Source organism: Littorina saxatilis, linkage group LG17 (genome assembly GCF_037325665.1).
Source record: "Littorina saxatilis isolate snail1 linkage group LG17, US_GU_Lsax_2.0, whole genome shotgun sequence".
Taxonomy (NCBI): Eukaryota; Metazoa; Mollusca; class Gastropoda; order Littorinimorpha; family Littorinidae; genus Littorina; species Littorina saxatilis.
In genome coordinates, this window is record NC_090261.1 from 52105565 (window position 1) to 52119875 (window position 14311).

The window sequence follows — 14311 nt, forward strand, 5'->3', positions numbered from 1 at the left end:
TTTGGCGTAAAATGCTAACTGACAAACCGTAAAAAGTATGGCTGGCAGCGCTAAAGGTATGTGTAGTCGTCTGTGAAATAGACGGGCGCTGTGGCGGGGTGGTAAGACGTCGGCCTCTTAATCGGAAGGTCGAGGGTTCGAATCCTGGTCGCGGCCGCCTGGTGGGTTAAGTGTGGAGATTTTTCCGATCTCCCAGGTCAACTTATGTGCAGACCTGCTAGTGGCTTATCCCCCTTCGTGTGTACACGCAAGCACAAGACCAAGTGCGCACGGAAAAGATCCTGTAATCCATGTCAGAGTTCGGTGGGTTATAGAAACACGAAAATATCCAGCATGCTTCCTCCGAAAGCGGCGTATGGCTGCCTTAATGGCGGGGTAAAAACGGTCATACACGTAAAATTCCACTCGTGCAAAAAACACGAGTGTACGAGGGAGTTTCAGCCCAAGAACCAAGAAGAAGAAGAAGAAGTCTGTGAAATAGTTGTGTAAAGCTTTTGACTCGACTGTTCATATTGTAATCTGCAACAAAAAGACAAATCGTTGCTTCAGCAATGTTGTGATCTGCACAGCATCTTTAAGTGTACAAACATAAAAAATAAACTGTTTGGTTTTTCTTTACAGAGCAAATCGTAGTTGGAACTGTGACTTCCGCTTAGCTGAGATTGGCAAAAAATGGTCTATCCCAACTTTTCAGTTTGACAACTCCACTCCATGAGAGAATAATTATGCTGGTTATTCTGTTGCTAATCCTCTTCAAATGTTATGTAAGTGCTTAATAGCAATGGAATACACTATCCGCTACAAAACTACGAGTTAGGCAATTATGTAATGATCTCCACAACAGGAAGACCATTTCAAATTCATTGGAATTGAGCTGATAAATCGTAGGTTTTTCTATTAGGCCTAAAAAAAAAATAGGTGTGATTACGGTAACCCGACCTACCCTATTTTTAGGGGCCGATCCTATAACTTTTTATTACATTTGTCACAACAACAAAAACAAGTCGCGTAAGGCGAAAATACAATATTTAGTCAAGTAGCTGTCGAACTCACAGAATGAAACTGAACGCAATGCCATTTTTCAGCTAGACCGTATACTCGTAGCATCGTCAGTCCACCGCTCATGGCAAAGGCAGTGAAATTGACAAGAAGAGCGGGGTAGTAGTTGCGCTAAGAAGGATAGCACGCTTTTCTGTACCTCTCTTTGTTTTAACTTTCTGAGCGTGTTTTTAATCCAAACATATCATATCTATATGTTTTTGGAATCAGGAACCGACAAGGAATAAGATGAAAGTGTTTTTAAATTGATTTGGAGAATTTAATTTTGATAATAATTTTTATATATTTAATTTTCAGAGCTTGTTTTTAATCCGAATATAACATATTTATATGTTTTTGGAATCAGCAAATGATGGAGAATAAGATAAACGTAAATTTGGATCGTTTTAGAAATTTTTATTTTGTTTACAATTTTCAGATTTTTAATGACCAAAGTCATTAGTTAATTTTTAAGCCACCAAGCTGAAATGCAATACCGAAGTCCGGGCTTCGTCGAAGATTACTTGACCAAAATTTCAACCAATTTGGTTGAAAAATGAGGGCGTGACAGTGCCGCCTCAACTTTCACGAAAAGCCGGATATGACGTCATCAAAGACATTTATCAAAAAAATGAAAAAAAGGTTCGGGGATTTCATACCCAGGAACTCTCATGTCAAATTTCATAAAGATCGGTCCAGTAGTTTAGTCTGAATCTTTCTACACACACACACACACACACACACACACACACGCACACACGCACATACACCACGACCCTCGTTTCGATTCCCCCTCGATGTTAAAATATTTAGTCAAAACTTGACTAAATATAAAAACGAGAGCAAAAAACGCAATGAAAGTGAAAGCGCCCGAGTCGCACACTTATTTCCCTGTCAAGTAGGTTTCATTTGTACACATTAGAAAAAAAAGTAAAAAAAAAAAAAAGTGATTGCCTACCTACCTACCCTATTTTTTGGGGCTATGTTACCGTAACCACACCTATTTTTATTTTTGGCCTTAACTTAACATTATTAACAAACAAATAGGCAAACACTGCCTTTGAATCTGCTTTAATTTAATGTATTTCTTTTTTAACCATGCCTTAGCAACAATTGAAAAGACCTCTCTGGCAGAAACTTAAAAAGAGACCCGTCTAAGGTTCCCCAGTTTGTTTATAACAAATTTATAACAATCCAGTTAATACTGAAAAGTTGTCTGTACTACTGGTATGGAATTCACAAACTTGATGTTTCTTTTTGAAGTGAGCATTCACACGCATAAGCAAAGACACTAGATACATTGCAAACCCCGGACACGCTCAACACAAGCTGCTAAACAAGTATAATAGTGTATGTTGATGTACATTGATAGAAGAACAAGTACACGTTCCTTTTCCTTTGTAATAATGTTATTTGTGGGAGAAAAAACAACCAAAAAACCACAACCAACAATAGCATTAAAACACTTGACTTTTTTTTACTGCAGTTGTATCGTATACCTAACAAAGCCCGGAAAATCTGGACCCTCCACCTTCCCCCCCCCCCCCCCCTCCCCCTCCTCCCTCCTCCGTCCTTCAAGGGAAATCAGAAAAGATAATCAAAACACTTCATCAGATGCCAAAACCGTCACTGAAAATGACATTTTGCTGTTTCCTGTCTACTTTAGAAAACGACTGAAAATAAAGCAACAAAGGACATCTAAAAAAAAAAAAAACCCATAAAAATACAAATACTGAAAAGTTCTCTACTTTGGTAAATGGTTGGTCAGTAGTGAAAGAAGGCTAATACGAATGTCGAACACTTCGTTCTCTCTGGGCGTATTAACAAGGTGTTACCATATTGTCTCTTGTAATGTGTCAAGCAGAAGCTGACGTGTGGAGCACGGAAAATGCTTGGTTTTCTATCCTTAGATGGAAACGAGACAACTGTGGCAAGAAAGTACAAAAAGACTCGAAACCACTGGCCCAGTTTATTGCTGTACAGAGAAGAGGCAACAATGAATGGGCACTGCCTGGGGTAAGTACACAGCTGTAGGTCAGGTTTGCTCTCTTTATCTTACAGACGTCCAAAAGCACTTAGTGCAGCCAAGACTTTCACAAATAGATTTTGAGTTCAACCGTACGCGTCGAAGAGTCTTGGTCTTGTCAATCCTGGCAAACGTGTGACGCACGTAAAATATGCATTTGCTAACGGTACACGTACACCTGCATACAGATTACTTTATGGGGCATGTGTCCAAGTGATTTGTTTGCTTGTTTGGTTGCTTAATGCCCAGTCCACCACGAAGGGTGATATCAGGGCGGTTCTGCTTTGACATTTAACGTGTGCCACACACAAGACAGAAGTCGCAGCACAGGCTTCATGTCTCACTCAGTCACATTATTGTGACACCGGACCAACCAGTCCTAGCACTAACCCCATAATGCCCGACGCCAGGCGGAGCAGCCACTAGATTGCCCATTTTAAAGCTTAGGTATGACCCGGCCGGGGTTCGAACCCACGACCTCCCGATCACGGGGCAGTCGCCTTACCACTAGGCCAACCGTGCCGGTCAGGAAGAAGTCAGGGTGTTCGTTGTTGGTATGTGTCCAAGTGAAAAGGATGCAAGATCTAGAACTGCTGACATAGCTTAGTGGTCAAATAAATCACAGCTCTGAACACGGAAGAATAGATTTAAAAATACATGCTAATAGAGCTACCATTTTGACGCATTTCTTGACACCCACTTTTGTTTTTTGACGTTGCATAGATGCACGAAAAGCGGTGCCTTCTGCAGTATTTGGCGTGAAATAAAGAGAGCTTTAGGAACAATAACTGCATTTCTGGTGTATCTCTAAAATCTTAATGTCTTGTGTAATAATTAAAATTCCGTCGTTTCGCGTACAGGCTCAATTACCGTAAAATCCCTAGCATAAGCCCACCCCCCCTGTGCACAGATTTAGGGCAAAATTGGGGGGTGGGCGTTTGCTAGGGATAGACCCCTTTGCACAAAGTAAGTTTTGTGCTCAACCGTGTAATTGAGTGAATACAAACCCCGAAAGCATGTAAGTTAGGTCGTGTGAGTAGAAGTGAAGGAAAAAAGAAAGAAAAAGGACTTTGAGGCAAAGAAGGCCAACCATGAGAGAGAGAGAGAGAGAGAGAGAGAGAGAGAGAGAGAGAGAGAGAGAGAGAGAGAGAGAGAGAGAGAGAGAGAGAAAAGGACTGGCTCTTCTGAAAACAACCCGAGCATAGTCATTCATATAAATTTATAAAGTAAAAAGAAAATCGCCAGACCTTTGCAAGGACAAACAATAACAACACAATTCCGGGAAAAAGAAACTTGATGAAATGTCGAAATGTCAACACCAATGAAGCCCTTTCTTTCTGTACAGGGAAGAAATTACACGATCGTCTTTGGAAATGAAACGTTAACTGAACTTGGATTTTGTCTTCAAAAGGCCCAATCTTTCTGAGAAAGAAAAACCCACAAACTTAGGGAAAAAAAAGAGAAGAGAAACTCGAAAAAACATGAACGATGGGTGGGAGTGAGGAGAGGGGACAAAGAATAAGAAAAAAGGAAAGAAACACGAAAAGGTAAAGAAGGGGAAAAAGATGACTTTTAGAACAGTCTGCACAAATCCTAGTGAAAGTGAGCCTATAGTCTCTTTGAAAAAAGCAGGGTGGGCGTTTGCTAGGTAGTTACCCCTGTGCACAACTTTTGGCCCAAAGTGGGGGGTGGGCGTTTGCTAGATGGTGGGCTTATGCTAGGGATTTTACGGTATAAGTACTTTGTTTGGACAATATCATATCTGTGTAAACTGTGTACTTGGAATATGTCCCAACAGGGCATGGTGGACGCAGGAGAGGTGATCTCAGCAGCACTGAAACGAGAGTTTGGAGAAGAAGCTCTGAACAGTTTGGAAACGTCGCCTGAAGAGAAAGATGAGATTGAGAAGCACATGAACGAATTGTTCCAAAGAGGAACACAGGTGAGAAATGCAAACGAAGACACCAACAAAGAAATGAAGCATGGGCAATATCAACGTTCTACATTGGAAAACAATTATTTTAGAAACATATGAAGATTGCAAACATTTGCTTACATTTAAACATCCATATATATATATACAATAAGGGGAAAAACAGACACAAACACATATTATCAAACCGATGGTATTTCTACTGACGTATCCTAGCTTGATAAAAAGAAATTTTATTGTCTGACAAGACATAGAGATAAAATCAGAAAGTTTTGCGCAGTCTTGCACATTTAATAAGAATTCTGCCCTTTTAGTTAAGCAAAAAAGAAAACGGAAGTAATGCCAATAACAACAGTGACGCAGGAGACAGAATCGGGTGACAACAACAACATCAATACAAACTAATTTAATATTTGAGAAAGTATAACACTCTGAGAGTGACTAAAGACTAAATCATGTTTATCAACTTTGTTCAGATATATCGTGGATATGTAGACGACCCTCGAAACACGGACAATGCCTGGATGGAAACCACAGCCATACTTTTCCGTGATGATGATGGTGACAGCGTTGCCAAGTTCAAACTTCATGCTGGTGAGAAAGTGGGGAGAGGGGGGGGGGGTGGGGGAGGACGAGTTGCTAGGCTTTCGTTTAACGTCGACAGTTGGCAAAGCGCAAACAAATATTACAAATCACACCCAAAAAAACTTTGCAAACATTTCCGCAAAGCTGTCGCACATTTTCATTTGGGAATATCAAGACTTGTGTTGCATTACAAAACAGCTGAAACTCTTAAGGCCATTTTGCAAGTTATATCAAATATATCCTAGCAACATGCCTGGATAGTGCCTGTCTGACTGTATGCCTGCCTCCTTGCTTGCTTGTCTGTCTGTATCTATTTGTTTCGTTTGCATATGTGGAAGGTCAGTCACAAACACATTAATGCACACGAAACTACTGCTTATATAAGAAGAATTCGGTGTTCTCAGAACAGAATGCTTCAGGGACATCTTCTGCTGGGTGAAGTGTTCTCGATCTTATTCCCCCCTCTGCTTCTTTACCTCTGTAAACTTGTAGGGGTAGTTATTTTTCGATAATGACCCAGCAACCAAACAAATAACGACCCAGCAACAGCCTGAATCCTCGATAGTGCAATGGGTTGAGAGGTTGTTCTGTTTCGGTACTACTTTTTGCGACTGAAAAGTTCAGAACGCTCTAATGTACGAAGTATACATCTCTGGAGCAAACAATACAAACATACCGCATTTAAATTAACAACTACAGGCCTGAACACATGAATCTCCATATAAAATCCATGAGTTCGGTTGTTTTCTGAATCTCATCTGCCGTGGCTCAAGCCGTTCATCACAAGCAATTTCCCAAGGCAAGTAACTCATACTTTGTCTAGCGACAAGAGTAGTTCCCCTTCTTTTCACTCAGTTCCTTCGACAACAGACTGCAATCCGACGGTCAGTTTTCAACAATATTTCATTTAATAAACAGATCACACGCAACCAAATGCACACATCTCATCAATTTAAACAACATAAAGGGGTTTCATACACTATTTTCCCCGGAAAACTGAACTTCATACAGTTTTTAACGTTGGAACACGGGTGCAAAAGTTCGTCTGCTAGTCCCATTTGACGAAAAAACATTACCCTAAGCGATACCAAAACATATACAGAACACACAATATCTGCCTTTGCCGCCACAGCAGAATAACAGCATATCTGTGTACTTGATTTTAGCCTAAAATAGGAAAACTGACAAGAAGTGTTAACAGAATGGAATGATTTGCACGGAACTATACAACCGCGCATTAATCGATCGCCTGCGCAGGTTGACTGGATGAATGAATAGGATTCGATCAAACTTTCGCAAAAAAACTCCTCTTTTCTTTGAATAACTGAAGAAAGGAGGAATAAAGAGGTTACACACCTCGTCTCAGTGATTATCAAAAATAATGGTCTCAGTTCGCGGTCATGAAAAAGCTCGCTAAAGCTCGCATTTTTCATGATCCGCTAACTTCCACCATTATTTTTGATAATCACTGAGACTCGGCATGTAACCTCTACGTATGTCCTTGTTCTTTTTTGAAAGCACCCTGCATTGCACAACTGAAAAGGCAAATCTGTTTTGCACAATGTTCGACTATCAATAATGGCACGTCTATACAGCACAATCATAATGTATTCGGTCAAGCAAGAAAGATATAAGCTAAACTCTCCCTATCTTCACTAACAAACGAGACAGATAGAAGCTAAACTAGCCTTATCTTCACTAACAAGCGAGACAGATAGAAGCTAAACTATCCTTATCTTCACTAACAAGCGAGACAGATAGAAGCTAAACTAGCCTTATCTTCACTAACAAGCGAGACAGATAGAAGCTAAACTAGCCTTATCTTCACTAACAAGCGAGACAGATAGAAGCTAAACTAGCCTTATCTTCACTAACAAGCGAGACAGATAGAAGCTAAACTAGCCTTATCTTCACTAACAAGCGAGACAGATAGAAGCTAAACTAGCCTTATCTTCACTAACAAGCGAGACAGATAGAAGCTAAACTAGCCTTATCTTCACTAACAAGCGAGACCGATAGAAGCTAAACTAGCCTTATCTTCACTAACAAGCGAGACAGATAGAAGCTAAACTAGCCTTATCTTCACTAACACGCGCGACAGATAGAAGCTAAACTCTACTTATATTCACTAACAAGCGAGACAGATAGAAGCTAAACTAGCCTTATCTTCACTAACAAGCGGGACAGATAGAAGCTAAACTATCCTTATCTTCACTAACAAGCGAGACAGATAGAAGCTAAACTAGCCTTATCTTCACTAGCAAGCGAGACAGATAGAAGCTAAACTAGCCTTATCTTCACAAACAAGCGAGATAGATAGAAGCTAAACTATTCTTATCTTCACTAACAAGCGGGACAGATAGAAGCTAAACTAGCCTTATCTTCACTAACAAGCGGGACAGATAGAAGCTAAACTAGCCTTATCTTCACTAACAAGCGAGACAGATAGAAGCTAAACTATCCTTATCTTCACTAACAAGCGAGACAGATAGAAGCTAAACTAGCCTTATCTTCACTAACAAGCGAGACAGATAGAAGCTAAACTAGCCTTATCTTCACTAACAAGCGGGACAGATAGAAGCTAAACTAGCCTTATCTTCACTAACAAGCGGGACAGATAGAAGCTAAACTAGCCTTATCTTCACTAACAAGCGAGACAGATAGAAGCTAAACTAGCCTTATCTTCACTAACAAGCGAGACAGATAGAAGCTAAACTAGCCTTATCTTCACTAACAAGCGAGACAGATACAAGCTAAACTAGCCTTATCTTCACTAACAAGCGAGACAGATAGAAGCTAAACTAGCCTTATCTTCACTAACAAGCGAGACAGATAGAAGCTAAACTATCCTTATCTTCACTAACAAGCGAGACAGATAGAAGCTAAACTAGCCTTATCTTCACTAACAAGCGAGACAGATAGAAGCTAAACTAGCCTTATCTTCACTGACAAGCGAGACAGATAGAAGCTAAACTAGCCTTATCTTCACTAACAAGCGAGACAGATAGAAGCTAAACTAGCCTTATCTTCACTAACAAGCGAGACAGATAGAAGCTAAACTAGCCTTATCTTCACTAACAAGCGAGACCGATAGAAGCTAAACTAGCCTTATCTTCACTAACAAGCGAGACCGATAGAAGCTAAACTAGCCTTATCTTCACTAACAAGCGAGACAGATAGAAGCTAAACTAGCCTTATCTTCACTAACACGCGCGACAGATAGAAGCTAAACTCTACTTATATTCACTAACAAGCGAGACAGATAGAAGCTAAACTAGCCTTATCTTCACTAACAAGCGGGACAGATAGAAGCTAAACTATCCTTATCTTCACTAACAAGCGAGACAGATAGAAGCTAAACTAGCCTTATCTTCACTAGCAAGCGAGACAGATAGAAACTAAACTAGCCTTATCTTCACAAACAAGCGAGATAGATAGAAGCTAAACTATTCTTATCTTCACTAACAAGCGGGACATGTTTATGTTTATCAACTTTGTTTAGATATATCGTGGATATGTTGACGACCCTCGAAATACAGACAATGCCTGGATGGAAACTACTGCCATACTTTTCCATGATGACCACGGTGACAGTGTTGCGAACTTCAAACTTAATGCCGGTGAGAAAGTGGGGAGAGGGGGGGGTGGGGGGGGACGAGTTGCTAGGTTTTCGTTTAACGTCGACAGTTGGCAAAGCGCAAACAAATATTACAAATCACACCCCAAAAAACTTTGCAAACATTTCCGCAAAGCTGTCGCACATTTTCATTTGGGAATATCAAGACTTGTGTTGCATTAGCTGAAACTCTTAAGGCCATTTTGCAAGTTATATCAAATATATCCTAGCAACATGCCTGGATAGTGCCTGTCTTACTGTATGCCTGCCTCCTTGTTTGCTGATCTGTCTGTATCTATTTGTTTCGTTTGCATATGTGGAAGGTCAGTCACAAACAAATTAATGCACACGAAACTACTGCTTATATAAGAAGAATTCGGTGTTCTCAGAACAGAATGCTTCAGGGACATCTTCTGCTAGCAAGCGAGACAGATAGAAGCTAAACTAGCCTTATCTTCACTAACAAGCGAGACAGATAGAAGCTAAACTAGCCTTATCTTCACTAACAAGCGAGACAGATAGAAGCTAAACTAGCCTTATCTTCACTAACAAGCGAGACAGATAGGAGCTAAACTAGCCTTATCTTCACTAACAAGCGAGACAAATAGAAGCTAAACTAGCCTTATCTTCACTAACAAGCGAGACAGATAGAAGCTAAACTAGCCTTATCTTCACTAACAAGCGAGACAGATAGAAGCTAAACTAGCCTTATCTTCACTAACAAGCGAGACAGATAGAAGCTAAACTAGCCTTATCTTCACTAACAAGCGAGGCAGATAGAAGCTAAACTATCCTTATCTTCACTAACAAGCGAGACAGATAGAAGCTAAACTATCCTTATCTTCACTAACAAGCGAGACAGATAGAAGCTAAACTATCCTTATCTTCACTAACAAGCGAGACAGATAGAAGCTAAACTATCCTTATCTTCACTAACAAGCGAGACAGATAGAAGCTAAACTCTCCCTATCTTCACTAACAAGCGAGACAGATAGAAGCTAAACTAGCCTTATCTTCACTAACAAGCGAGACAGATAGAAGCTAAACTAGCCTTATCTTCACTAACAAGCGAGACAGATAGAAGCTAAACTATCCTTATCTTCACCAACAAGCGGGACAGATAGAAGCTAAACTAGCCTTATCTTCACTAACAAGCGAGACAGATAGAAGCTAAACTCTCCCTATCTTCACTAACAAGCGAGACAGATAGAAGCTAAACTAGCCTTATCTTCACTAACAAGCGTGACAGATAGAAGCTAAACTAGCCTTATCTTCACTAACAAGCGTGACAGATAGAAGCTAAACTAGCCTTATCTTCACTAACAAGCGAGACAGATAGAAGCTAAACTATCCTTATCTTCACTAACAAGCGAGACAGATAGAAGCTAAACTAGCCTTATCTTTACTAACAAGCGAGACAGATAGAAGCTAAACTAGCCTTATCTTCACTAACAAGCGAGACAGATAGAAGCTAAACTAGCCTTATCTTCACTAACAAGCGAGACAGATAGAAGCTAAACTAGCCTTATCTTCACTAACAAGCGAGACAGATAGAAGCTAAACTCTCCCTATCTTCACTAACAAGCGAGACAGATAGAAGCTAAACTAGCCTTATCTTCACTAACAAGCGGGACAGATAGAAGCTAAACTAGCCTTATCTTCACTAACAAGCGAGACAGATAGAAGCTAAACTATCCTTATCTTCACTAACAAGCGAGACAGATAGAAGCTAAACTAGCCTTATCTCCACTAACAAGCGGGACAGATAGAAGCTAAACTAGCCTTATCTTCACTAACAAGCGAGACAGATAGAAGCTAAACTATCCTTATCTTCACTAACAAGCGAGACAGATAGAAGCTAAACTATCCTTATCTTCACTAACAAGCGAGACAGATAGAAGCTAAACTAGCCTTATCTTCACTAACAAGCGGGACAGATAGAAGCTAAACTCTCCCTATCTTCACTAACAAGCGAGACAGATAGAAGCTAAACTAGCCTTATCTTCACTAACAAGCGGGACAGATAGAAGCTAAACTAGCCTAATCTTTACTAACAAGCGAGACAGATAGAAGCTAAACTAGCCTTATCTTCACTAACAAGCGTGACAGATGGAAGCTAAACTAGCCTTATCTTCACTAACAAGCGGGACAAATAGAAGCTAAACTATCCTTATCTTCACTAACAAGCGAGACAGATAGAAGCTAAACTATCCTTATCGTCATCAACAAAGGAGAAAAATAGAAGCTTGCATCTCCTTAACGTCCAAAAACAAATAGACGGCCAACGTACAAAAAAAACTGAATCAAAAAACAAAAAGATTGTCTCAGTCTCGCTTGCGTCTTCCGAACCAGCTTCTGGACAATTTGTCAGGTAAGTGGTTTTGTTGTATTATAATTGTTCGTCTGTCCCCTCAAAAGACCGCTGGGTCGAAGATCAGTGTCTGCATCGCTTTGTTATGTCACAATGAAACGTGCCTATAACACACCTTGCTTGTTTTTACATTTAGTCAAGTTTTGACTAAATGTTTTAACATAGAGGGGGAATCGAGACGAGGGTTGTGGTGTATGTGTGTGTGTGTGTGTGCGTGTGTGCCGTGTGTGTGTGTGTGTGTGTGTGTGTGTGTAGAGCGATTCAGACTAAACTACTGGACCGATCTTTATGAAATTTGACATGAGAGTTCCTGGGAATGATATCCCCGGAGGTTTTTTTCTTTTTTTCGATAAATGTCTTTGATGACGTCATATCCGGCTTTTTGTAAAAGTTGAGGCGGCACTGTCACACCCTCATTTTTCAATCAAATTGATTGAAATTTTGGCCAAGCAATCTTCGACGAAGGCCGGACTTCGGTATTGCATTTCAGCTTGGTGGCTTAAAAATTAATTAATGACTTTGGTCATTACAAATCTGAAAATTGTAAAACAAATTTAAAAAATGTATAAACCGATCCAAATTTACGTTCATCTTATTCTTCGTCATTTTCTGATTCCAAAAACATATAAATATGTTATATTTGGATTAAAAACAAGCTCTGAAAATTAAAAATATAAAAATTATGATTAAAATTAAATTTCCGAAATCGTTTCAAAAACTATTTCATCTTATTCCTTGTCGGTTCTTGATTCCAAAAACATATAGATATGATATGTTTGGATTAAAAACACGCTCAGAAAGTTAAAACGAAGAGAGGTACAGTAAAGCGTGCTATGAAGCACAGCGCAACCGCTGCCGCGCCAAACAGGCTCGTCCCTTTCACTGCCTTTTGCACTAGCGGCGGACTACGTTCAGTTTCATTCTGTGAGTTCCACAGCTTGACTAAATGTAGTAATTTCGCCTTACGCGACTTTTTTTTATATATTCTGAATTTTGGAACATTCGCAGTCCATTTGTTTTTGGATCACTCCTTATGGGCATCAATAAGCGAGAAAGATAAAAGCTTAACACTTCTTATCGTCATCAATAGCTTTGTGATATTTTTTTTATATTTTTTTATATTGCAGGTGATGATGCAGTCGGCGTACAATGGCTAGATCTGGACAGCAGCCTTCAACTTTACGCAAACCACGTCGATTTTCTAAAGAAAACTGCGGAGATTCTGGGAGCTAGCTGGTGATAGCAACAAACCTTTGATATTCCGCAGGAGTAGTAATGTTGCTATGTATAACCGCAAAAGTTAAATTTTGATTCTTGTTGGTGCCAGGTATTTTCCACCCATATTGTGTACTTTATGTTGCTAATGACTATATCATCATCATCATCGTCGTCGTCATCATCGTCATCATCATCGTCATCATCATCATCATCATCATCATCATCATCATCATCATCATCATCATCATCATCATCATCGTGCTTTATCATCTGTAACGTGTGTATATTGGTGTTTGTATTTTAATTTTCACTTCTTAAGTGTTTCTGTTTTAGTATATATTGGTAGTCTTTGTGTGCGAGTGCGTTCTTCCCAAGGACAGATTGCAAGAAAAGGCCCAGTTAAAAAACTTAATCCTTGTAAAGTAAAGTTCAGCTCAAATCAGTTCAGTTCAGTTCAGGTAATATATTGAGTCAGTTTCCATGATCAACTACAACGTGAGTGCTTTCATACAAGTGTAAGATATACAAGGCAAAGTGTTGTATAACTAAAGTAAGTGATATTGATAAGTTTGTGTTATACCAAAACATATACAGAACACACAATATCTGCCTTTGCCGCCACAGCAGAATAACAGCATATCTGTGTACTTGATTTTAGCCTAAAATAGGAAAACTGACAAGAAGTGTTAACAGAATGGAATGATTTGCACGGAACTATACAACCGCGCATTAATCGATCGCCTGCGCAGGTTGACTGGATGAGAGAATAGGATTCGATCAAACTTTCGCAAAAAAAACTCCTCTTTTCTTTGAATAACTGAAGAAAGGAGGAATAAAGAGGTTACACACCTCGTCTCAGTGATTATCAAAAATAATGGTCTCAGTTCGCGGTCATGAAAAAGCTCGCTAAAGCTCGCATTTTTCATGATCCGCTAACTTCCACCATTATTTTTGATAATCACTGAGACTCGGCATGTAACCTCTACGTATGTCCTTGTTCTTTTTTTGAAAGCACCCTGCATTGCACAACTGAAAAGGCAAATCTGTTTTGCACAATGTTCGACTATCAATAATGGCACGTCTATACAGCACAATCATAATGTATTCGGTCAAGCAAGAAAGATATAAGCTAAACTCTCCCTATCTTCACTAACAAACGAGACAGATAGAAGCTAAACTAGCCTTATCTTCACTAACAAGCGAGACAGATAGAAGCTAAACTATCCTTATCTTCACTAACAAGCGAGACAGATAGAAGCTAAACTAGCCTTATCTTCACAAACAAGCGAGATAGATAGAAGCTAAACTATTCTTATCTTCACTAACAAGCGGGACAGATAGAAGCTAAACTAGCCTTATCTTCACTAACAAGCGGGACAGATAGAAGCTAAACTAGCCTTATCTTCACTAACAAGCGAGACAGATAGAAGCTAAACTATCCTTATCTTCACTAACAAGCGAGACAGATAGAAGCTAAACTAGCCTTATCTTCACTAACAAGCGAGACAGATAGAAGCTAAACTA

The 14311-nt window shown here is 39.7% G+C and overlaps 1 protein-coding gene across 1 annotated transcript in view; it reads left to right on the plus strand.

Annotated features, from left to right (window-relative positions):
- LOC138953876 (ADP-ribose pyrophosphatase, mitochondrial-like) overlaps positions 1-13357 on the plus strand; it is a 17613-nt gene extending 4256 nt beyond the window's left edge. Inside the window, exons 5-8 of the mRNA XM_070325836.1 lie at positions 2949-3054; positions 4863-5006; positions 5474-5591; positions 12697-13357. Coding sequence (XP_070181937.1) covers positions 2949-3054; positions 4863-5006; positions 5474-5591; positions 12697-12809 — 481 coding nt within the window. The 3' untranslated portion in view covers positions 12810-13357. The remainder of the gene's footprint in view (positions 1-2948; positions 3055-4862; positions 5007-5473; positions 5592-12696) is intronic.
- Positions 13358-14311: the final 954 nt, after the last annotated feature.